The 23,584-nt window shown below is 56.1% G+C and overlaps 8 protein-coding genes across 8 annotated transcripts; 3 read left to right on the top strand and 5 right to left on the bottom strand.

Annotated features, from left to right (window-relative positions):
• Positions 1 to 437: 437 nt before the first annotated feature.
• Positions 438 to 2,638, bottom strand: LTHEOB_7643 (H+ nucleoside cotransporter; the record flags this gene model as incomplete). The annotated part of the gene is made up of 4 exons (XM_035517032.1): positions 438 to 874; positions 930 to 1,609; positions 1,664 to 2,092; positions 2,253 to 2,638. The coding sequence occupies 4 exons, from the start codon at positions 2,636 to 2,638 to the stop codon at positions 438 to 440; spliced, it is 1,932 nt and encodes a 643-aa protein (XP_035371152.1).
• Positions 2,639 to 5,697: 3,059 nt separating this feature from the next.
• Positions 5,698 to 6,215, bottom strand: LTHEOB_7642 (Shwachman-bodian-diamond syndrome protein; the record flags this gene model as incomplete). Its single annotated transcript, XM_035517031.1, has 3 exons — positions 5,698 to 5,775; positions 5,832 to 5,955; positions 6,049 to 6,215. 3 exons carry the CDS (start codon positions 6,213 to 6,215, stop codon positions 5,698 to 5,700), a joined length of 369 nt encoding a protein of 122 aa, XP_035371151.1.
• A 678-nt stretch (positions 6,216 to 6,893) lies between these two features.
• On the bottom strand, positions 6,894 to 10,245 carry LTHEOB_7641 (Rho guanyl nucleotide exchange factor; the record flags this gene model as incomplete). The annotated part of the gene is made up of 3 exons (XM_035517030.1): positions 6,894 to 8,887; positions 8,939 to 9,107; positions 9,160 to 10,245. 3 exons carry the CDS (start codon positions 10,243 to 10,245, stop codon positions 6,894 to 6,896), a joined length of 3,249 nt encoding a protein of 1,082 aa, XP_035371150.1.
• Positions 10,246 to 10,843: 598 nt separating this feature from the next.
• On the top strand, positions 10,844 to 11,853 carry LTHEOB_7640 (26s proteasome non-ATPAse regulatory subunit; the record flags this gene model as incomplete). Its single annotated transcript, XM_035517029.1, has 4 exons — positions 10,844 to 11,146; positions 11,203 to 11,275; positions 11,331 to 11,665; positions 11,731 to 11,853. The coding sequence occupies 4 exons, from the start codon at positions 10,844 to 10,846 to the stop codon at positions 11,851 to 11,853; spliced, it is 834 nt and encodes a 277-aa protein (XP_035371149.1).
• A 495-nt stretch (positions 11,854 to 12,348) lies between these two features.
• Positions 12,349 to 13,290, top strand: LTHEOB_7639 (GTP-binding nuclear protein gsp1 ran protein; the record flags this gene model as incomplete). The annotated part of the gene is made up of 5 exons (XM_035517027.1): positions 12,349 to 12,414; positions 12,531 to 12,623; positions 12,684 to 12,837; positions 12,894 to 13,099; positions 13,159 to 13,290. 5 exons carry the CDS (start codon positions 12,349 to 12,351, stop codon positions 13,288 to 13,290), a joined length of 651 nt encoding a protein of 216 aa, XP_035371148.1.
• A 1,166-nt stretch (positions 13,291 to 14,456) lies between these two features.
• Positions 14,457 to 16,368, bottom strand: LTHEOB_7638 (N-acylethanolamine amidohydrolase; the record flags this gene model as incomplete). Its single annotated transcript, XM_035517026.1, has 4 exons — positions 14,457 to 14,467; positions 14,534 to 14,667; positions 14,710 to 16,149; positions 16,226 to 16,368. 4 exons carry the CDS (start codon positions 16,366 to 16,368, stop codon positions 14,457 to 14,459), a joined length of 1,728 nt encoding a protein of 575 aa, XP_035371147.1.
• Positions 16,369 to 16,990: 622 nt separating this feature from the next.
• On the bottom strand, positions 16,991 to 19,727 carry LTHEOB_7637 (Ubiquitin-protein ligase sel1; the record flags this gene model as incomplete). Its single annotated transcript, XM_035517025.1, has 4 exons — positions 16,991 to 17,409; positions 17,479 to 19,443; positions 19,499 to 19,633; positions 19,691 to 19,727. 4 exons carry the CDS (start codon positions 19,725 to 19,727, stop codon positions 16,991 to 16,993), a joined length of 2,556 nt encoding a protein of 851 aa, XP_035371146.1.
• Positions 19,728 to 20,128: 401 nt separating this feature from the next.
• On the top strand, positions 20,129 to 22,303 carry LTHEOB_7636 (MFS transporter; the record flags this gene model as incomplete). Its single annotated transcript, XM_035517024.1, has 4 exons — positions 20,129 to 20,324; positions 20,879 to 21,090; positions 21,150 to 21,302; positions 21,359 to 22,303. 4 exons carry the CDS (start codon positions 20,129 to 20,131, stop codon positions 22,301 to 22,303), a joined length of 1,506 nt encoding a protein of 501 aa, XP_035371145.1.
• Between the last annotated feature and the right edge of the window lie 1,281 nt (positions 22,304 to 23,584).

The raw sequence follows: 23,584 nt of genomic DNA, 5'->3' as shown, positions 1-23,584 counted from the left end.
AAACGCCCGCATGAAGCCTACTGAGCACTTTTGCAACTGTAATTTTCCTGGTTGATAAATGAGTACTATAAGAAGCTCTGCGGAGACCGAGCCGAGCGGCAGACGTGAAGCACGTGAACGCGTCAGGGGACAAAGTTTCATTAGTAGCAGCGCAGTAGTAGCACTGAATAGTAAATGCAACGAGCAGACGGGCAAGCGGCGCGAAAGCTCGAAACATGATGCATTTCTTTGGGGTATCCATGATACCACCCTCCAGCCTCTCCTCCAGAGCAGGCCCCACGGGTGTTTAGCTAAAAGAGAGAAAACCACATAATTTCTTTTTTCTTCACGTCACATCATCCAGAGTAGGGTATTACAACGCTCGGAGTCACAGCTCCGTCATATGCGCAGACACTTCCATCAAAATACGCCGCCGAACCGAGCCCACAGCCAATCGCTTACGAGCTCGGGGTGAAGAAACTCTTCTGATCAATAATGACCATGCCCGCAATACTGGCAGAAGACAATGTCGCCAGAATACCGGTGAGCAGAGCCGAGACGGCAACGCGCGAGACATCGCCGGAACGGGTGGGAGACAACTGGGACAGCACACCAATCTGGTTACCCAGCGAGCCGATGTTGCCGAAACCGCAAAGAGCGTAGGTGGCAATGAGACGGGAGCGGTCGCTGAGCTCCGAGTAGTAGTCATCAGTGGTAAGGTCGCTGTAGGCAACGAACTCGTTGGCAACGATCTTGAGACCAATGAGACGGCCGACACGAAGGAGATCCGCGCCATCCCGGTCACGGCTGACACCGAGCAAGAAAGCGACGGGGTAGAAGACATAACCCAGGATGAGCTCAAGGGTCAGGTCGTAGTTTCCGTCAAGGTTGATGTCTACAAAGATCAGCATCTGCCCTATCAGTTTCACGACACGGAGATTTGGACTTACAGCGACCCCACCAAGTAAGAAGACCATCAATCAGGGCAATCAGGGCGATAATGCAGAGCAGGTTGGCCATGATCATGCCCGCAATCTTAAGACCGAGCCAGGCACCGTTGGCGAAAGCGTGGATGAAGTTGGCAGCGCGGTGCTCATCGTCATCCGGAACAACGACGCGGCCAGCGGTGAGCGTCTCCTCTTCCTCGGGGTAGCGGAGCTTGCTCATGGCGATCGAAGCGGGAATACTCATGACGCAAGACGAGACAAGCGCCTGTGCGTTGATACCCATGCTGATGTACGAAACGAGCACCGAACCAGCAATGGTGGCGAAACCAGAGCACATGACCTGGTGGATTTCGGCCATGGTGAGGTGAGCAACGAACGGCTTGATAAGCATGGCAGATTCACCCTGTCCGATGAAGGGAGAGGCAGCGGCGACGACGGCCTCGGCGCCCGAAATGCGCATGGCCCAGAAGAAGAAGGTCGCGAACTTGCCGATGAACCACTGGATAAGGCCGACGAAGTACAGGAGCTGCACGAGAGAGACGAAGAAGATGATGGCGGGCAGGACAGAGATCAGGAACCAGTGGATCGTTTCCGGAATGGTATCCGTGGTCAAGAAAGCAGTACCCTTGTCGGCAAAGCCAAGCAGCTCACGAGCGAGGGTGGAGATGAAGTTGAAGATGTCGCTGTGCACAGGTTAGATTTACACGCATCAGGAGGGGAGAATGGGGAGAGCTTACTATCCAGCCGTGGTGCGCAGGACGAAGAGGGCAATGATGAATTGCATCAGCATGCCGACAATGACCGTGTGCCAGACAATACGCTTCCTGTTCCTCGAAGTGGCCCACAGAGCGAAGATGAAGACAATCAGACCGAAGATGCTGACTGCACGGTTGGCCCTGGTGTTGTCGCTGCTCTCGGGACTGGCAAATGTGCCAATGAGGAAGACAGCGACGACCAGCAGGGCAGCAGCAGGGGTCCTCAGCTTCTCGGGGATGAGCGCAGTGAAGCGGACCCCCGTGTTGTTCCACACAAAGTGCATGGGCTTGGTGACAATGGTAATCGGGACATGGAAGAAGATGACCCGAAGCGTGACGCACAGATAGAGCAGGAACGGAATGATCCAGTTCTTGTCATGGCGGTGCAGGATCAAGCTTGCGATCCACCATCTGTCGTGCCAGTGTCAGCCCAAAGCTCCGTGCAAAGACGCGTCGTCTCCCGACTCGCGGCGAAATAGATTTTTCCCTAGACCCTGCCGACCGGCCGACACGCCACTCGACCACCACCCACACAAAAATTGCAAAAAAAAAAAAAGTAGTGGCCACGTACCCAGTGAAGAACAGCCAGACGAACAGGTGGAAAAAGATCCTGAATCTGGCGTAGAAGCGGCCAACGGGACCGCGCTTCTTCTCGTCCTCGCCGTGCGCGGCGGCGACCTGGCTGGTGCTGCCCTTTTCGGCATCGTCGATATCGATAACGCCCTCCTTCTCCATGCTCTTCTCGCTGGCACCGCGGTGGTGCAAGTTGGACTGGGCGGGAATGGTCGAGGCGTCTTGGGTAGTGCCGTTGGAGTAGGCAATCTCGTCGCGGTGGCCCTTTTCTGCCGACTCGTCGTGGTGCAGGTGCGGGTGGAAGTGCTCGCGCGACACATCCAGGGCAGGGTCCGGATTGGCCGCAACGTTGGGCTGTGGCGACGAATTGTGCTCGGCGGCCATTGTGCTGAGGGGATGCACGCAGAGGGGACGGCGGCGGCGTACTGCGGAGTGCTGCGTGAAAGAGAAAGCTCCTCCAGTCGACGTCGCGCAGGCCGGGGCTCGTGTAAATAGGAAGCGGCGCGCGACTCGAGCTGATCAAGGGCGCAACGAGCGCCCCAGCTATCGCGACTGCCGGTACCCTTGGCAACTGCCCCATCTAGCTAACGTCCGTTACATCGGCGCCGGGGCGGCTCAGCAGACGGTCTCCTCCGGCCCACTTCGCCCCGGCTCCTGGTGTGCACACTTTTCAGCCGTCGATAGACGCTACCCTTATCAACCCTATCGTCGCACCAGGCCAGCCTGGAGTCCCGGCGCCCGGGTCACACTCGCCACGACGCAAGTTGATTTGCCCGCCGCAACAGCCGCGATAAAGAAGCCCCGGCGCTGACTCCCCGATGCGGCGAAGACTCAGGACGCGGTGGCGTCGCTCCCTCCACGTCTGGCCCGCGGTTATCTTCCCACCCAGCGCCCCAGAGAAGCGCAGCCGCCTTCTGGAAGCTCACCCCCATCTCATGCATGCAATCTTACCAGAGCCCGCCCCCATGCACCCTCAGGCGAGGTCCGATCTGCGCTGTCTGCCCCCGCACCGCGTGCTGATTCGCCCACCGGCCAAACTCTGCCTTCTCCGAGCTTGCCGTTCCGCTCTGGGGCTCATCTCCCGCTCGCCCAAACGCTTTCCCCAGACTCCAATGGCCTCGGGTCCTGGGATCATGGCTGCGGGGAGAGGGTCCACAGCCTGCGCGCTGCTGCAGGTGCAGGCCGTCCTTAAAGGGATCATGCTCGCGTGTGAACTCGCTTGCCGCTGCTGATTCGAGGCAGGGTTCCAACTCCTGTGTCGGAAACGGGAAAAATCACCCGCTGTCTGCTATCGCTCGAGGCAAAGCGGATGGCGCCGATGAAGCATCTCGCTTTGTTGTCTGCTCGTGTCTCTTTCAGTGGCCGTGGCCCAGATAAGAGGAAGCCTCTTGGCCAGCCGTTTCGCGAGAGATTGGCGCTCCGAAAGCCCGGAAATATCCTATCTTTCCGCCGCAACAACTCAGCATATTGTAATGCGATTTCGAACGCATCTCACGGCTCGTCTCCGGCCTGAAGGGCCACTACGCCCGCTTTCAGGAAGTATCTACGTGCGTACGCCTAATTAACGAGGCTCGGCCAATTCCCTGCATGAAGCTTGAACAGATACCGAGGCCTTCTTGCCGCCCGCAAATCTCCACTGACTCGGCACTTAAACCCGTGATGCCCAGTTCCCCATGGATCTCCGTTTGCTTTGCTTCTTTCTCTGGTTCATTGCCGAGGCCCACAATTCAATTGCGCCGGTTCCCTTTCGTGTGTTTCAGACCTACTTTTCGCACATTCGTAAACATACGCGCCAGCTCAGCCTTGCAAGTTTTTCCTTCTTTCTGTTTGCATTCTCTTAGGTAACCACACCTGCTGCTTGCAGGACGCAATGGTTTCGGACCTATTGCTCGGATGATATCTGTACATGATCACGCTGAAGTTCGTAACCTCTCGTACCTAACCTCGACTGCTCTGTCAAGATCAGGTGACCGAAGTCAACATTTTAGTCCAACATGGACGCGTCTCACCCCATCGACTACGAACTAGATCATCTTCAAAATTTCTTTCTCCAACGCTAACTCAAGTCCTATTGTTTTATGACAGCGCGTTGCTTGTCTCTGCCCCTCCTCCCGTAGCGAATACATCTGGGAGCCACGTCGTCGAGACATTCGTCAGCGCTTACTGGTAGTCTCGATCCTTCCCGCTCGGAGACCCCGGACTTGCCGTCATCCACACATACATACATTCGCAAAAGCCAAGAAAAAGGTAACCGTGACATTCGGCGACAGCGGCAGCGTGCCCGCTAGTCCGCCTGAAAATCAAAACGGCTCCCCCTCACATCAGAATGCCGCCATCGCTCCCTTGCATCGGATGGCTATTATGCACCTCATTTCCAACATGCAATGGATCTGTCTATTGCCAGACAATGTCAGTGTTCTGCAGGAGCGGTCCATTCATGCTGGGCCAAAAAGCAGAGTAATCGCTTGCTCTCAGGACCCGCGTTCTCAGCACAAGCCACCGCAGCTGACCAAAAAAAAAAAGTCTTGTATTGTACGAGTACATCTCGCCACTGGTCAAGCAAGCCCTAGTGCCACGGCAGTGGCGTTCTGCAGGCTTTACATGAATGTTCTCTCGTGACGCTGATCTTCTAAGCCGCGTGTAGCCTCCGCAATGCCAAAGAAGAGCATAGGCCAACGACACGAACAACTGGAGTCGGACTGCGCAAGGGGTCTCACGCCATGCAATCGTGATATCTCTAAATAGGTAGACCTTGACGGAGCCGACGAGACCTATACTCGCGTAGATTTGTTTGCAAGTCCCAGGCGGCGCTTATGTCTCGTGACAATACAAGAAATATGGACGAGAATATGGAGGTTGCGGCTTTTACAGACATCAAAACCTCCCAGAGAATACGACCACCAAGTCGATAATTGATTTACAACAAATGTCAGAACGGAAGGTGAAGTCCAGGCAAAAGAATGACATAGCGACGCGCGTGCCTGAGGCTCTGGAATGCGCACGTGCCGAGCTTCCAGATTCACCCGAGCCCCGCGTTGACGTCATCGTGTGCACATCATCCGTTCCGCGTTGGGACAGCTGAAAGCGGGCTCACACGGACAGAGGGGCAGCTGCAGCCCACCCCGCCTTGGAGGGACACGTCAATTGAGTAGACCACAATGCAGCTTCTTCGTTTCATTGACATCATGCCATTCATATCGTCTCGTGAGACTCTAGTACTATGTAGATGCTATTGCGGGCAGTAGCCCCTGCCCTTGCGCGCAGCCGAAGCCATATCGACTGCAAAGCGGGGTAGCTACGCGCGCTTTGTAATGTTCCTTTTCAGGAATTTTGCCATGATGCCATGCCATTAAGAGAAACAGAAAGGTAAAAGAAAAGCCCGTTTCCCATTCGCCTAGTCTTCGTTGGGTATCCGAATGATGTCGTGTTGGAAGTGAGAAGCTTTACGCGACGTTGCCGCCGTAGCCGTGTGCCTGGAGGGAGCCCTTGGACAGGTTGGTGTCGCCGCTGCGGCCCTTCTCCTGTTGCGGGGGTTAGCAATCTGTCTTTCCGATGGTCCATAGGGGGAAGAACATACCTCGACAGACTGGATATCGCCCTTCTCGAGAATCTGCTTGACGACGTCCTCATCGGCGTGCGTACCGAACTCGTTGTCGAGAACAGCGTTGGATGCGGTGTCGAGAATGCCCTGGTTTCCGTGCCTAAATTGACGAGGGATTATCAGCCAGCTGCTCAGTGGAGATGCTTCAAAGGGTGCGAGCGTTGTCTGGTGATGGGGAGCGGGGTAAACTCACTTATGGGTGACGAAGACCTTCCAGCCGTTCACGACCTGTGCCAGAGGAACGGAGCTGTCCTGCTTCCAGTCCTGGACGGCCTTCTCGGAGTCGACGAAGATGACGAAGTCGTCCTCCTTGCCCTTGTAGTGGACCTTGGTCTGAATAGCCTCGCCGCGGGGAGCCATTGTGATGTTGTTGAGATTTGGAGTGTTTGAGAGAGTGTGTGTTCGTGTCGTGGGGTAGAGCAGTGTTTGTTCTTTGTTGCAGATGTGTGATGCAGGCAGCTTGGTGGGATGGGGAGGGGTTTTGTAGCACAACATTAGACATCGACGTCATAGGAGCCGCGCACGGAGCACCCGCCCAGCTGCCTTGCTCTGATCGCAATACCTGGCCTCCAGCCCTGCCCCGCCATCAGCGTTCCATGCCTTTCTGCTGCATCACGTCAACACCCAATCTAACAAACGTGCGCAATCATCCATTCCCCACACCTGCCCGTTCGGCACTTATCCGAGCTTGGCTGATGACACAGGGATATGATTGCACTACACCTTCTATCCAATACACCCAAAAGAAAGGAGCGAAGAGAATCTAGTGTCGCTGCAGAGCCTAGTCGCTGTCGAGATACCCCAAGCACCCGTGCGGGTACCTTGCATGCCTGTTGCGCAATCCGCCGCCGAGAAACGCCTGTTCCCAGAAAAAGAAAAAGATGCGCGATCTGCGCGGCAGGACCCCTCCATACCTCTCCACAGCCAACTGAGCGTCTCTCCAAGCTGCCCCTTGCGCCAAGCCCCTGCAGGTCCCAATGATATCATATCCCAAGATCCCTTAAGCATGCCCAAAAATAACCGTCGTTAGTGCAATATTCAAGGAGTCGAAGCTGAAGCAGATGCCCTGGAGGAGGCCAGGGCCGCCTTATTGTTTTCGTTTCTCGTCGTCCAAAATTTGAACAGCCTCGTGCGAGGTTTAATGAACCGTCTGAGAGGAGACGTCACTGGTGTCGAATCTCTTGGGGGCGGTTGAAGTATCGTGGGTTTCTCAGGTGTAGTTTTTATCTTGACCGACTTGACTTGTGCAGGTAAATCGACAGTAGATCTTTCCACCAGTGCCGGTAAGGAGAGCTTCTTCTTCAGCGTGAAGGATGGAGGCCGCGGTGACGGCGAAAGGCTCATTGCCCGAGGCAGAACACCAGGCGCGATAATTCGATCGCCCGCTCTGTCCGACAAGTACGCCCGGTTGCTGCGTCTTCTGCATTGGTTGCCATGAAGAGGCGTGACGAGCTCGAAGTCGGCAGGGAGGAAAGCATTTGGTGCGGTGTGAAAGTCGACCTTGATTCCCGGGGCGGAGACGGACTTCCGCATCGCAGATGGTGGTGACTTGCGGCGGGGCCTTGACCTTCCCGCCTCTTCTCTGCGGAGCTGGCTGAGACTAGCGTAGCTTCCTGAGCGTTTGGAGAAGTCCGAACGCCTCGAGAAATTGCTGGTAATGCTGGCCATGCTAAGCTTGCGCATGACAGAATTTGCCGAAGCTCGAATAGGGTTGTCGCCGCGCCTCGGACCCATTCCTGGGTAAGGGAGTGTGTCTTTCGTCCACACTTCGCTGATGATCGTCTCCAGCCGGATCCTTTCGCCCCGCCTTGGCGCCAAAGTGGGAATCAGTTTCGACGCTGACAATTGCGAGTGTGATCGTCCCACAGGAAGAGAGGCTGTGGATTGAGACGACTCTGTTCGTTTCTGCGCCTGGGTGTTCTTGATGATTACCTGTTGAGGATGAACCTTCGGCCCCAGGGTCGCGGCCCTACGGATCGACATTCTACGGGTGAAGTTGTTTGCTTGACCGAAGTTGGTTCCAATACTCTTCAAGTCGAGCAACAAAGAAGAGAAAACATCTTGAACACTGCTCCTACCTTCCAGGAGGTCGCTATTCTCGGCGGCAACTCGAGAGCGCAGGCTTGTCTTCCATACCTCTTCTTCTTCGGCAGAGCAAGCGCTGAGTATCACCTCGTAAAGTCTTTGGCCGGACTCGAAGACAAGTTTCCACGTAAACGGTGCGGTATGACATTGTAGTCCTCGTCCATTGTCCGCCGGCTCAATACTTCCATTGGCCAAGGTAATGGTGGCGATGACTTCGTAGTTTGACGAACTTTTATCCGCAAGGGCCAGCAAAAGGCAAGAGTTGAAAAGGATGCAGATCATGTATTTGCCTTCAATCCGCTCATTTGTCTGGTAAGTGACGTGTAAAATCCCACAAAGAGACACATGGCCCAACAATCTTGTTAGAAGTGCGCGAGGAAGAAGTTGGTCTTCCGGAAATATCAAGCGATCTTGCAAAAGCCATGTGGTCTCGATGAGCCTTCGTGTAATTGGATCATCCTTGGCATTGTTGATCTCCTGGTTGGCATCCTTCAGGCGGTAATAGGTCTTCTCTAGTTCTGCATGAGCGACTGGGTCATCCGCGACCGGGGTGTGCTTAAGCAGATCGGCGAAAAACAATGGATATTTGGAGGGCCGCTGAATTGGTTTGATAAGCAGATCGGCTAGCGTCAGACCCTTCCTGCCGCTTGAATCTTTCTTGTTGTCCGACACAAGTGTGGTCGATAGGGCTTCGATGCCTCTTTCATAATCGTTCCAAGCAGAAATTGTTCGGTGCGAAGACTCTAGCTCGCCGCTGACAGACTCGAATTGCGCACTGTACTCCTCATACGCGAAGAATCTTTTCATGTATCTCTCAAAGAGCCTCGCAATATCTGCAACAGTCTTCGTATCTGTGGTCAAAGCGATAGGGGTTGGCTCTTCCTGTTTTCCGAGATCAAGAGAATGGCGTTGCTGCCGGAGGTGAACCGCTAGCCCCACAACACGTCCTGGTACAATATCCACACTGTGCCATCTGGAGTGCTTCGCCTTTCGTGGACGTGTATTGCTCGAAGCGTCGTCATGCGTGTACTCAGAATTCGGAACGATCTTGTGAAGTTCACCCAGAAGATCCTCATGGAGTTGAAGTATCTGTGAGACGTTGCGATGAATCGCGGTCCGTGTCTGGCTTGAAACTGACGGGGCTGATGCAAGAACGGAGAAGTAGACCTGAAGAGAGTCAACGGTTGACCTGCGTGTAATGAAGTGGGCGTATCCTTACATTGACAAGAACCTTCATATCGCCGATATATCCCTCTTCCGAAGCTATAATCTCCTCCACAATTCGCCGTCGATGCTTTGCTCGTTCCAAGACTCGCTCGTCCATGACAGGAGTAATAGACGGATAGACGGAATCACCAGGAATCCTTGTATCCGACACGGTGCTGCTTCGGTGGGCATGGCTTGCACGACTGCGTTTCGTTCCGAACCTGGTGAGGGGAGCAATACTTGTACTGGCCAGAGTGATAGAAGCCGATTTGACGGCAGTGACAAAGGCGAGAGATGACGTCAAAGATGCGGACTTTTTGTGGCCGTCCCGTCTCGGTGTGTCCGTCCTTGGCCTTGGATGTTCCGTCTCCGATCCATCGACGGTCCAGCGTTCGAGGCGCGCGGCGGGGTTCTTCTCGCGGCGTTTGTTGCGACGCCTGAGGGTGCTCACCCATCTCCTGAAAGGAGCTGCCTTCTCATTGGAGTCGGTTGCAGAAGAGCCATCTTCCGTGCTTCCGTCAGCAGGCACTTCATTTTGTGATGGCTGCTCTGGACATGGCATGTCGAATGCTATTCCATACGCATTCAAGGCTTCCGGAACTTCGATAGGCCAGCTGATAGAATCGGTCTCAGAAATCGTGTCATCCCGGATAGTGGAGGCCGCTTCCTGAAAAGTTGAAGCTGGCGATGAGATGTCGTCATCAGACTCGGGATGATGAATCGAGTCTGTCGTTTCCTTGAAGATTTCGCGGACGTTCGGCGAGGGTGGAAGAGGGATGTTGGAAACCCACGATATCTTCTCCGGGAAGCAGTCGTCTGGGACCTCGCTTGTCGTGGTTGATGCCGAGAGCTCGTTGATCAGGTCTAACAATGACCGGGAAGAGAGTTTCGGCGGCGCATTCTCATTCGCCTTGAGCCAGGGACCAGCTTGGATGGAAGCCAATGAGATAAGTGAGGTAGCAGATACGTTGTTAGGTCTACAACGCCGGACGGTATTGGTAGACTCGCTGGACAGGGGCGTGGTTGGACGTAAGTAGGGCGTCTCGCTGAAGGACCGCTTGAGCGGGCTCTGCGCAGGCACCGAGAGGACGTATGTCATGGCTGGGTAGGCAGGTCTGGATGGGTCACAGACGGAGCATTGGCCTGTGGCGAGACATGAGAGATAAAAGCTGGCGTGACGGCGAAGAGAAAAGTTGCATTGCGGTGCGGCAAGCCCAGCTAGACGCAAGGGAAAATGAAAAGGAAAGAGCCAGGAGTACCGGTACTCAGTCGCTGCTAAGGAAAGAACAGGATGCGAGAACGCGTTAGAAATAAGATGCGGGCCCCAGTGCCAGCGACAGGGCAACCGCCACGCAGAGCGCAATTGCTCAGAGACATACGGGCCTACTTCAGCCGGGGTCCAACAATCCGAGGGGTCGCGCCAAGCTCATAATGGATCGACATGGGAGCACGCGGCAGCGGGTACAATTCAGATAGATCAGATTTCGCTGATTGTTGCCGTGAGAGTCGGTTGAGGACGCAACTGAGTCATGGCGTAATATATACCAGGGCAGCGCACGGGCACGACGGTCTGATAAGATTGACGCATGGCTATGTAGTAAGATGATAGCAATTTGCCCTCTATACGAGATGGGAGTGGTGGTGTTGGAGAAGACGAGAGGGCGAGTCACGGCTGGCGTCACAGGGCTGACGGGCGCATGAACTTCGGCAGCTTTCCCCGCCATCATGCGCTCGCCGCCTTGGAGCTCTGGCACAGCATTCTAGGCTCGCAGCACAGGCTCCTGCACACCATCCGCCGGTTCAACGACACGTCCGCCGCATTCCGCTCGAAACCCATGGGCCTCCACATGGACGACTTGCACACTCCGTCGGTGGTCTCTGGCCCCACCACCGGCGCCTCCAATGGCGTCGCCAAGCAGGACATGTCACTGCGGGAGCTCATGGCTGAGAAGGACCGCGTCCAGAGCGAGCTGTCGGCGCTGAGCTCCGTCTTGGACTCGGTACGTAGCCTTTGTCCGCAGGCAGGACTTTGCTGACCAAGCCTGCCTGCGTGAAGCATGGCGTGAACATGAGGACCAGCTTGACCACGTTCGACGGCTATCCTAGGGACGACATCGACATTGCACAGAGTATGTTCCGTACCCTGCTGCTTCCTCCGTGGCACGTCTAATCCAAGCTCGCCAGTCCGGACCACGCGCGCACGGATAATACACCTTCAGAACGACCTTAAAGGTCTCTACGATAAGATCGAGCAGGGATTGCACGCGCACCACGCGTCTCTGAGAGAGGCGGCGGAGGCGACAAACGCTACAGGCAGCGTAAGCACGGCAGGCTCCAGGAGCACGGACGATGCGGCTCTGCAGGCACCGTTCGCGAAGGTCAACGACGTAGTGCCCGGCAGCCCCGCCGACAGTGCAGGCCTCAAGACAGGGGACAAGATACTGAAATTCGGAGACGTCAACTGGATGAACCATGAGAAGCTCAGCAAGCTGGCCGAGACGGTCGCGCAGAACGTGGAGGTGAGTTGCTCATCGAGGAATTTTTTTTTCCTGCAAATTTTCCGGAGACTAACGGACGGGAGCAGAGGCCGATAGCCATTCGAGTGGCCAGAGAGGGCGAAGGCGCCGGGCAGCTAGACCTGCAGCTGACACCGAAGCGCAACTGGGGCGGCAGAGGCATGTTGGGCTGCCACTTGTTGCCGCTGTAGAAAACAGCATGCACAAGGCAGCGGCGTTGGGCGGGAGCGGCTTCGTGGCATAGAGGGAATGGGGCAGTGTATCATTATGAATTGAATTGATGGCGCAGCAATGCATGCAGGCTCGGCTCGAGAAAGCAGGCTTCAGCGATCGCCTGCTGCCTTGCCAACTCAATCGGCCGCCAGCAGTCTTGGCGGAATTTTCCTGATGTAAACAGCCCTGTCACGTGCACGCTAGCTGAGAAGCAAAGGCTGATCACCGTCCCTCACAACAAATCTTCCGACCACTTCACTCTCGCCCTGCTCGTTTGCCGCACGACCATCCCCGAGGCGTTGTGCTCATTCACCGTTCTCCCCATCCGCGTGAGCCTGTCCTGAGACCCTGCGGCCGCCCGTGCATTCTCTGCAGCTCGGCCTACAAAAGAAAATCCCACTAACCGGCCCCGCCCTCTCAGATCCAAACAACCGACCTCACCAACACAACCCCGCTGCATCTGCTCTCACAACATGGCCGACGCCCAGGCTCCCCCGACCTTCAAGCTGGTCCTCGTCGGTGATGGTGGTACCGGAAAGGTGCGTTCTGCGAATTCTCGCCAGCTGGCGCTCGCTGCCGCCGTGTTGCGTCATGTTCCCAGCGACTGCCCCTCAAAACCTTTGCGACCTGTCTCACTGACCCTCTATGCCTGCAGACCACCTTCGTCAAGCGCCACTTGACTGGCGAGTTCGAGAAGAAGTACATTGCCACTCTCGGTGTCGAGGTTCACCCTCTCGGCTTCACCACCGTACGCATCCCCTAGCGCCTGATAACGAGTTTGTTCGAGCCCACACTTACCCGCGATTAGAACCTGGGCGCCATCCAGTTCGACGTCTGGGACACCGCCGGCCAGGAGAAGTTCGGTGGTCTGCGCGATGGCTACTACATCAACGGCCAGTGCGGTATCATCATGTTTGATGTGACCTCTCGCATTACCTACAAGAACGTTCCTAACTGGCACCGTAAGTTTTTTTGCCGCCCCAAAGTCGACCTGAATTCGAAACTGAGACTGTTGCAGGTGACCTCGTCCGTGTCTGCGAGAACATCCCCATCGTCCTCTGCGGCAACAAGGTCGACGTTAAGGAGCGCAAGGTTAAGGCCAAGACCATTACCTTCCACCGCAAGAAGAACCTTCAGTACTACGACATCTCCGCCAAGTCCAACTACAACTTCGAGAAGCCCTTCCTCTGGCTCGCCAGGAAGCTCGTCGGTAACCAGACTCTGGTATGTCCCCTCGATAAGCCCCCCAAAAAAACGCAAAGACGCTGACTAAACCGCCACAGGAATTCGTTGCTGCCCCCGCCCTCGCTCCTCCGGAGGTCCAGGTCGACCAGGCCGTTCTGGAGCAGTACCAGAAGGAGATGGAGGCTGCCTCCAACATGCCTCTCCCCGACGAGGAGGATGCCGACTTGTAGATTGCTTGCGGATGAAGGGCTTGTCACACGGACAGGAGCCAAAACTAATGATTTTTCTGGGCATGCTATGATATCAGGATAGCATTCGGACGGCACGAACATCAGGAAGGCAGCAGTTCTATGTATGGGTTTGCTTGCTAGCGATTTCAATTAGACAGTCTTGCTTGAAATGGAGACGGGCGAGACAGGACCTCCGAAAAATTGACCTCACACGGCGCAGCCAAGCCACAAACATCCTTCCGATTCTCTATACCCTTGGAGATGAGCAGGATAATTGGCAGTAGGTAGCTCAAAACTCTAGACCTCAAGCTCGCAGCAGCAATTCAGTTCTTTTAGCTGCGAACCCAATCCCACTCGCATCAGATGTATGTCATGCGCGCGCATTAACGAACAGGGCTCTGCGTCTACCCCACATCTACCGCGCCTCAGTAATTAGCGTCCGGGGATGTTAATGACGCATGGCCCGTCTGAATGGTCCTGCACTTCAACGCCTCAAGCTCTTCACCAGCCATAGGAAACATCCTAGACCTTGATAGTTTGCTGTTCATGATAACTGCGGGAGTTGCTCTCCCCGTACTGCAGATTTTTCCTGGCGTGCCATCCTTGGCGTGGATTTCCGCTCACACTACCCTCCTCCCTTGAGGGCCCACCTCATGCAAGATCCCAGTCCCTTCCGCTTCCCTGATTTCGTGCCTCATCCTTGCAGGATTTACGCGGCTGTTCTGGGCCACCACCGGCCACCGTACGCTTGAGCAAACAAGGAAAAATAATCTTTAACCTACTGTGGCTTTCACCAAAGGATATATGTCGTGGCGACGGACGTCGGCTTACGAGCATTTCCTCAACGAACCGATTGCATGGAAACAAGGGCCAAAGAGCACTGGATATCTACACTCCTTGCCTTCGAGAGTTGTACATGTCGTAGTAGTAAGAGGCAGGAGAACTACGCGTAGTTACCAAGACACCCCTCTCACGATATTGGTCCGCACAGGAGCCAAATTGTAGCCTGTGGTACTCAATGTATTGTACAAAAGTTCCTGTATGAATTATTTAATTAAAGACATCCACCCCCTGTCGGCCTGCGAATTGTCCTCGAGCCTCGCGCCTAGCCATGTCACTCAAGATGTCAAATTCCGCCGTCCACACGCACATTATCAAACCCCCCCTCACGTCGACCCTTCCGTCGCCAGCTTCAGCACATCGACCCAAGCCGCCGGCCTCTGCCTGCCACCCTCGAGCCCACCGCCGTTCAGGTACGCCTCGACGTCGTACCCGAAGCCCAGCAGCGCGTCCTCGCTGCCCCACTCGCCCATGCCCATCAGCGCGACGGGCACCTTGCCGTCGCCCTCTTTCGGGTCGACGTACGCGACGGGCGCGCTGATGGCGGGGCAGCCGGCGAAGTTGGCGAGCCAGACGTACTCCATGCTGCGGATGCTCATGTTGCCGTCGCTGACGCCGTACTTGAGGTCGGCGGCGCCGCCGGCGATGTGCCAGCCGGCGTTAGGCGTGGTGGGCGTGACGATGATGAGGCCCGGGTGGGTCGTGTACAGGTGGGCGAGGTGCTGCATCAGCAGGGCGCGCACCTTTTGCGCCTGCAGCAGGTCGACGGCGCCGGCGCGCGAGCCGACGCTGATGAGCACCTTGTTGGCGGGCGTGAGCGACGGGAGCGCGTGCGAGAAGCCCGACGCGATCTCGGATAGGATGGTTAGGGCGTGGGCCGACTGGCCCTCGGCGAGGAGCGGGAGGTCGATGGGCACGGTGCGGTAGCCCTGGGTCGAGACGAGGTGGTCGATGGCGGCTTGGATGGCGCTGCGGACGGGCGGGTCGGCGCGGTCCAGCCAGGGCTGGCAGATGCCGAGGAGCTTGGGGCGGGAGGGGGAGAGCGTGGTGGCGCGCGCGGAGGGCGTGTTGGGCGAGGTGAAGAGTGCGGAGGAGGCGTGCTGCGCGTCCGGCGTCGCCATGACGCGGTATGCGATCTCCAGGTCGGCGACGTTGGCCGCAATGGGGCCCAGCACGCCAGTGGAGGCGGCGAGCGATGGCGTGGGCCGTCCGGATACGCGGCCGTGCGACGTCTTGAGCCCGTATGCGCCGCAGTAGTTGGCTGGGATGCGGATGGAACCACCGCCGTCGGCGCCCAGCGCAAAAGGCAGTAGGCCGGCGCCGACAGCATAACCGCTACCGCCGGATGATCCGCCGGTGTAGTAGTGCGGATTATAGGGGTTCAGCGGGGTGCCGTGGTTGGGGTTGGGATTGTTGTTGGTCGTGTCCAGCCCCAGCTCGTGCATCGTCGTCTTGCCCACCACCACCGCGCCCGCCTCTTCCCACCGCGCAACGCAGAAGGACGTCTCGCACTCCCCGCTGCCCAGCCAATCGGTCTTCGTGCCAATCCGCTTGCCATACCCTGCCAAATCCACCTCGTCCTTGACCGAGACTGGCACTCCGTCAAGCACCCCGAGCGGCTTCCCGTTCTTGTAGCGTTCGGTCGAGGAGGCGGCAGCTGCCCGGATCAGGTCCTCACGCAGCTCGATCCAAGCAGTGGCGTGCGGCGAGGATTTCGAGGCATCGCGACGGATGAGCGGAAGAAGAGCCTCGATCACGGCCGTGGGCGTGGTGCGGCCGCTCTTGTAGGCCTCGTGGTAGTCGTACACGGAATAGAAGCGGCCATTGGCGGTCGAAGGAGGGAGACGAGCCTCCTCTGATGGAGCAGCGGCGTCTTCGGACGAGGAAGAGCCAAGGCCAAGAGGAATGACGGTAGGATCGTAGCGCGGCGCAACGTCTTCGAGCTCCTTGAGGCCGCGCAGCCGGTTGAAGCCGGTATTGTTCCAGAGATGATTTTGGATGAAACCGACAGAGGAAATCCTAGCCAAGTGTCAATGCTACGCTTTTTGCTCGCTTAGTGGTAGTGAGAAAGGCATCATCGCAGGGCCGAGCGTACAGCGAAGCTCCGTAGTAAAGAGGCAAGCCCCGTACGACCGGATTCTTAGGCGCATCGGGCGTTTTGTAGGGAATGTCGACGTTCTTGACATCGGGATAGTTGTAGAACTTGGCAGTTACTGGCTGCGTCCCATTGCTCGCCATCTTGAGCGACGATGTTGAGGCAGACGTGGAAGCTTAGGTGTTGTCGGAGCTATCTTGTGAAGGAGCTGGAGCTGGGGCCCGGACCAAAGACAAGCTCGAGAGCTCCGCTTGACGCCGGTTCACTCTCTGAGCCGAGCGCATCCACCCATGCATGTGAATACACCCGGAATTCCTCTTCTTTGGGCAGGAGGCAATGTGCCGGAGAAATAGTGTGTGGCTTCGGAAGATTCAAGGCTTCAACAACCATCTACCAATGTCGTTCAAGGAGCAGCATCCATATTGGTGGGCTCGCCGTCCAATACGCAAAGGAAATCAACGGTGGCCTGGTCATCACACGGTAATTGGAATCTTCCAACTTTGTCATACAAGTCTGCAGATGCGTATAAATGTCACAGACTAGATTCTCCCTCCTCTATTGGTATGGGGCTGTAGAGCATAAACACAGGGTACTTCATCAAGTCTGTCGGCACCGACAAGTAGAAATGAATTGGTGCAATGCTTATGATGCCTGAAGCCTATTCACTCCATGTACTTACTCAACTCCGTGACGTGGGTATTTCGTCCACTTGCACCGGGAGCGCTATCTAATCCAAACGTGCAGCAAACTCAGTCCATTACAGCCTCAATGCCCGATCCCGCCAGCAACCCAGGCGTTGAAATTCGGGTCATCTGGCGGCGGGAAGAATCCACCATCAGCTTGAGCACCGTCCTGCCGTCTCTCCTCTCCAGCCTGGCCCTGCCCGCCGTTAACTCCCGGATGACCGCCTCCGGCCTGTTGCTGTAGTCGCTCTTGTTGCTCCCTTAATCGCCTTGCGCGCTCCGCCGCCTGGTTGCGATAGTAGACCAGGAAAGCAAGGACGCCGGCGAGACCGAGAATAACGAGTGTGTCAATGATACTCTCGTCGATGTCATCGTAGTAGTCGTCCGCGAAGCCCGTTCCGTCCTCCCAGTCATCGACTTCCATGTTCTCAAAGTAAGCGGCATCACCGTTTTCGAGGAATGTGGTGAGCCATTCAGTGAGGGACCGGGGTTTACTGGGTTCTACGGGTCCGTGGGTTAGCTATATTGGATCGTCCAACATGGTCTTGTAAAGTGTGTAGGTAAACATACCGGGATCATCTTGGATGGAGTTGATGCGGCCGTGAGTAACGGTGTTCCACCAGCTCCTTGCCCTGAGCTTGAGTAGTGCGAGCGTGACGGGCAAGTAGGCCTCTCTATTGGTCTCAAGGGCTTGGTCGTAGAATCGCTTAGCCAGGTGGAAGTCCTGGTCCAAGCCGATGCCGTTCTCATGCATCCAGCCAAGATTCCAGAAAGCTTGCGCACTTTGCATTGTCTCCGCAGCTGCTTGATAACAGGCTGCCGCCTTCTCTTGATCGGAACCGTCTGGCGTGCCTAGTCCGTCCAGGTAATAGTCACCCATCTTGACCAAGGAATCGATGTTCGATTGCCTGGCCGAGCGTGTCCAGTAAATGAGTGCAAGGGCGGCATCCCCAACAAGCTTCACCTTACGCTGGGCGAAAGGCAAGAATTTGTCAAGCGATAGACGCGGCCGGGACTGATCCAAGAGATAGGCAACGTTGGCCTGCCCAGCCTCGAAACCCTGCTCAGCGGCCATCATGTAGCCAATAAGAGCGTTCTCCAAGTCTCCAGTTTCATATGCCTCATTAGCCTCACGAATCGGCGAAACGACCGCCTCGGCCTTTTCGGAGACAATCTTGTAGTATGTTACGGCCATTCCGCAAGACTTATCGCGGCCGACTCCTTGGTTGGCGAGCTCTGCGAGGTAGTAGAATGCTTCGAAATGGCCGTTGCGAGCCGCAAGATCAAAGTACTTGGTGGCAACGGGGACATCGCCTTGGTCCAAGAAGAGGGCGCCGAGGCGGACTTGTGCAGCTGGAAGATCCTGATCAGCAGCAGCAGCAAAGTAGTCGGCAGCCTTCACGGGGTCAGCTTCCACGCCGAGCCCTTCCAGGTACATGATGCCCAAGGAGAACTGGGAAAGTGAGTCGCCGTATTTGACACCGCGCTTGAACCACGTCTCGGCAATTTGGTAGCTCTGATCAATGCCTTCGCCACGAAGAAACATACGGCCAAGATAGCCGGCTGCTTTAGCAGCCAATCGCTCAACGCCAGGAGGGGCATCCTTGTTCTCTTTGCCATCCTTGGCCCAGTATACTCTGGCCACTTCCAGAAAATAGGACTTTGCCGCCTTGAGATCGCGCTTCAGCTCCCTGGAACCGTCGTAGTGGAGCTTTCCAAGGCTAAAGGTTGCTTTGTGGTCACCCTTTCTGGACATCAGATCCAGGTACTCCAGTACATCATCAAATGATGCGTGGGTGTCTGAAGCTGCGCCCCCGATTTTCGCGTTCGGTCCGGAGCTGCTCACGCTGGCACCCTCTCCGTAGACTCCACCAACATCGTCGGCAATACGGTAGGCTTCCTTGATCATGATATGCCCCCCAGGCGGACCCGACCGCATGTATTCCACAGCCCTGTCGGCGACCTTCTTGTACCAGTACACAGCCTCCTCGCAGTCCCGTGGGGTGGCGATTCCGGTATGATGGCGATAAGCAATTGTCATTTGCGACCTGATATTTCCACCTTCAGCCGCAAACGTGTGGTACAGCATGGCCTTCGCCTGATCCTTCTCTACAGCCCCGCCGACACCTGTAGAGTACATCAGGCCGAGCATGTGTTGAGCAGTTGCATTTCCATTGAGGTTGGCCAGCTCCTGGTATCTTCGAAAGGCCTCGGAATAATCGCGCGGGTGTGTGTAATTTCCATAGAAGTTCATCTCAGCGAGGAGGAATATGGCGTCGGGGTTCTTCTCGGCGGCAGCGGCTTCCAACAACGCGGTGGCATCGGCCAAGGGCTGGCTCAGCTTCTTGGGCTGGTCATCGGTGGACAGAATCTCGCGCTGGGGCGGGCCGTTCATGAACAGGAGGAAGAAGAGCTCTTTCGCGTAGTAGACGGTTGAGCCCAGCAGGCTGGTGGGCTTCGTCAAGGTGGTCAGACGGCTGCTCGAGGGGCGGATCTTGCGAAGGAGAGCGGCGGCTTGCTGGAACTCGGATGCGCCTGGCCTACCAGGTCAGTGTTGGGCGGTATTTCGCGCCGCCCTGACTGTACGCACCTCTCTCGGGATGGCCCTGAGCTTCCTTGTGCCAGCTTTGGTCTGCGAGCACCTGCTGGTGTTGGTGGCCATCGTGAGCGTGAGCGGCATTTTCTTCCTGGGCCGAAACGAGAGCGACGATCAAAAGAACGAGGACTGGGTTGCGAGCAGTCAGCCACGACGAGCGCTAGCAGAGGGTGCGCGGGAACGTACAAAGCAGCGGCCAAAGCCGCGGCGAGCGTATGTTCATTGCGCTGGGGGCAATTCTTGGTGGTGGAGAGTCCCTGGCGGGAATAGCATGCTACCGCAGGATCAGGCGCAGCATCACTCTCCTGCGACACTTGCTTGGCGGGAGTTTGGTGGTTTGATGGCGCGGTTGTCAAGATGCCAGATTGAGCTCCGGCGGCGTAACACACGCCAAGCCGGCAGTCGTCACTCTGCCGCCCGCGCACCCACCACGCACCCATGCCGCGCTAGGCCCCCGGAACTTGCTGGATACGTACCCGGGCGGCTTTGTAATCGCATTCCTTCTATCAAGCCACAATGACGGCCTCATCTTCCCGTCTCTCCTTTCTGTCTTTTCCGTGCTCAATTCTCGTTGTGCATATTTTGTTCAATCCACGCGTTTTGGCAGCACGCTGAGCTTCAACCATGTCTCCCGAAATACATGAATCCGCCCCGTCAGAGACCTCCCCACTCCTGCGGCAGCCCTCAACATCCTCTCTCTCCAGCAAATCCTCCCAGACAACCATCTCAGATGCTCCCAATGTCGTCGAAAACACCAAAATTTCCATATCGCGCGGCGTAGTCATCACCGCCTCGCTTGGCTTGATCATCTTTTTGCAGGGTATGCTCGACCTCTACCTTGGCCGCCTCAGTGTAGTTGGGCGCGCCAGCATCGCTCTGAGGTGGCATCTCTCCGCTGTCGCCTTCCATGTCGAGCGGCAGACAGCTGGCTCTCGAGCCGCTGCTCAATTCCCGCCTTTGCATTAATCCCTGTTCCATCGCTCGTCTCTCATTGGCCCAAACCCCATTCACAGACAGCAGCTAATCGCGACATAGCATGCAATTTTTCGTTATTAACAACCACTCAATCTGCCATAGCAGCAGATCTTGATGCGTTTGAAGATGTTACTTGGTTTACCTCGGCCTATTTGGTGAGTCTATGCTAAGTGGTAGTCCGAGAGGTGCATAAGACTTGTGTTCCACTCCTGTACGACTTGCCGTAATAGGCACCTGTACTAAAGACATCTGGCCGCTTCCTCGGACGATAAACTTACTCTGAATAGGTTCCTATGTCAAGCATCACACCGCTTGCGGGACGCCTCAGTCAAATCTTCTCGCCGCGTGCCTGCATATTTGTCGCGAGTATATTCTTTTCTCTTGGCGGACTTGTCACAGCATTTGCACCAACTGTAAAATGGTTCCTCTTCGGGCGTGCTCTGACAGGTCTGGGCGGTGCGGGGATTCTTTCGCTTACCATCATCATCGTACTGCAAGTCGGCGGAGAGAAGAAGCGTGGCCTGTTCCTCGGTTGCGTCAACTCAATTATCACGACCGGCGTCTCACTTGGTGCCGTATTGGGCGGGGCGATCGAGCCAAATCTTGGTTGGGTGAGTAGTAGCAAGTACTAATATGCTTTAATTGTCTGGTTGTTGACTTTGTTTTGCAGAGGGCCGTCTTCTGGATGCAAACTCCCCCGAGCATTCTGGCAGGCATAGTCGTGTTCCTCAGCATCCCATCCCACCTGGGGGCCAGCAAGGGAGATACCCGGACGCTTAAGGAAAAGGTCTCCCAAATCGACTATGCCGGAGCTGCTCTGCTGGTAACGTTTCCCCCACCTCTAAAACCAGAGGCTCTTCTATACTTACACCTCCGCAGACTGCCGCCATCACCACTCTGCTCATCTCGCTGTCCGGACCTAAGGTTCTCATCCTTCCGCTCGTTCTTGCGTTCCTCCTGTTCCCCTCCTTCATCATCACTGAGCTCTACTTTGCCCGGGACCCCATCGTCCCCATAACCCTCCTCAAATCCCGCGGCACTGCCTTCACCTGCCTCGCAACCCTCGGCTTCATGATGTCACGCTGGTCCGTCCTCTTCTACACGCCCGTCTACGCCCTGGGCGTGCGCCTCTGGGCCCCCGCCGCCGCCGGCTCCATCCTGATCCCCACCAACCTCGGCTTCGGCACGGGCGGCGTGCTCGCGGGACTTCTGCACATCCGGCGTGCGGGCTCCTTCTACCTGCCGACGCTGGTGACCATGTCGCTCTTCCCGCTGACACTGCTCCTGCTCGGCCTGGCCAGCCGCGCGACCACGCCGGCGCCGCTGTACGTGCTGCTCACCTTCCTCAACGGCCTCACCACCGGCGCCGCCATCAACTACGCCCTCGTCCACGCCCTGCACCTCACCCCAAAACCAACCCACTTCGTCCTCACCTCGCTCGTCGCCACCTTCCGCGGCTTCGCCGGCTCCTTCGGCTCCGCCATCGGCGGCGGCGTCTTCGCCCGCCTGCTCGCCGACGCCCTCGCCCGCGGCTTCGCGCGCCGCGGCGTGATTGAGAACAAGACCGAGCTCATCCGCCGCCTGCTCGGCAGCCCCGCCCTGGTCGCCCGCCTGAGCGGCGTCGACCAGGCCGTCGCCATCGAGGGCTACGAGTACGCCCTGAGGGGCTTGTTCTTGGCCGCCGTCGGCTTGTCCATCGTGACGGTTGTCGTGCAGGCAGGGACGGGCTGGCGTGGTTACGGTGAAAGGCATGATGAAGAGACTGAGGAGGAGAGGAGGCGGGAGAGGGAAGAGGAAGAGGTCGGGGAGACGACTGCGGCGTAGAGATCAGGATTGCCGACGTTCGTGGGACAAGAAATTGGCCTATTGCAGAATGATGTACGTGTGTACACCTCCGACAACGGCAACTTTGACTTTTAGGTCGGTACCATGTATAGGTTGTGGATATGAACAAGTGTGCGTTGGGAGAGCATTGAGATATGGACTTGGAAGCAGTTGTTTGATATGTTGTAGATACAGATTGCAACGGCGTGAATATTGCGATTTTCTATGCTAGGTGTTGGGGCAGATAGAAAAAGCTTAGATGCTCGTAAAGTGGGTATTATCAAGCATCGGTATAGAAACCGGTCCCTAGCAGTGTATAGTGAAGAACATTTAGTTCATTATCAATACCGTCCCTCCTTAACGCTATATACCATTGTACTACCACATTCTCCTAACTCCCTCATTTCGGCATCTCACTACCCAGCAACAGTCATAAACTTCATAATGACACGACCCCGCGCGTATGTTCATCCCATCCAACGATCAAACAATAGAAATTGAATCCTGTCCATCCCATTCGTGTGTGCCAGACTCCCATGATTTTCCTTCCAATGCCAACCCGCCAATATTATGAAGCAGACAGTAGCCAGCAAACACTATGCAGTAACAAAGACCAGCATGCAGAAAATGCAAACCATGACAGCACAATCTTAACATAGAACACAAATGACCCCCAAACGCCATGCTGAAGGAACATTATGGAACAAGTGGTGAGACGTTCCAAATGTTCTAAAAATATCGCATGCTGCGATAATGTTAACAGAAAATTAACTCATCGCTCGGGGCCCCGTGAAGCGAAGGATGGCACTGTTAAACGTGCACCGTCATCCTCCAATAAAACAAGATGGAGAGAGGAAAGGGAGCCAGAGAAAGAAAGAGGGTATCTTCAAAAAACGATGAGAAAGAAAGCAAAATGCCATCATTGCCCTTTTTGCCTTCTTCCATGCAAGATATGACTTAGATTTAAGCCTTTAATGTGCAAGGAAGTAGGGGCTCCGACCAAACAGGGAAACAAAAAGTCCTGAGATATCTTTATCTCAAGACTCCAAAAGAAGAACGTTACACTTGCATGCCAGTGCCAAGTGATGAAAGATGCCTGGCAGATCATTTCAAATCCAAAGTTACCCGAGAGTCGGCCAAACGCGACCAAGAGCCTTACGCCAGCGCGTGCGCCCAGGAGCATCATTATCGTCAGCAACCGTCGAGGTATCTGGGCGATGTTCACGACCTAAAAGGGTCAAAGCCCGCTGTCGTGCCCATTCCCGACGAGACGAAGTTCCT

Source organism: Lasiodiplodia theobromae (genome assembly GCF_012971845.1).
Source record: "Lasiodiplodia theobromae strain AM2As chromosome Unknown scaffold_23, whole genome shotgun sequence".
In the NCBI taxonomy this organism is placed as follows: Eukaryota; Fungi; Ascomycota; class Dothideomycetes; order Botryosphaeriales; family Botryosphaeriaceae; genus Lasiodiplodia; species Lasiodiplodia theobromae.
This window is presented reverse-complemented; position numbering and strand designations above follow the sequence as displayed.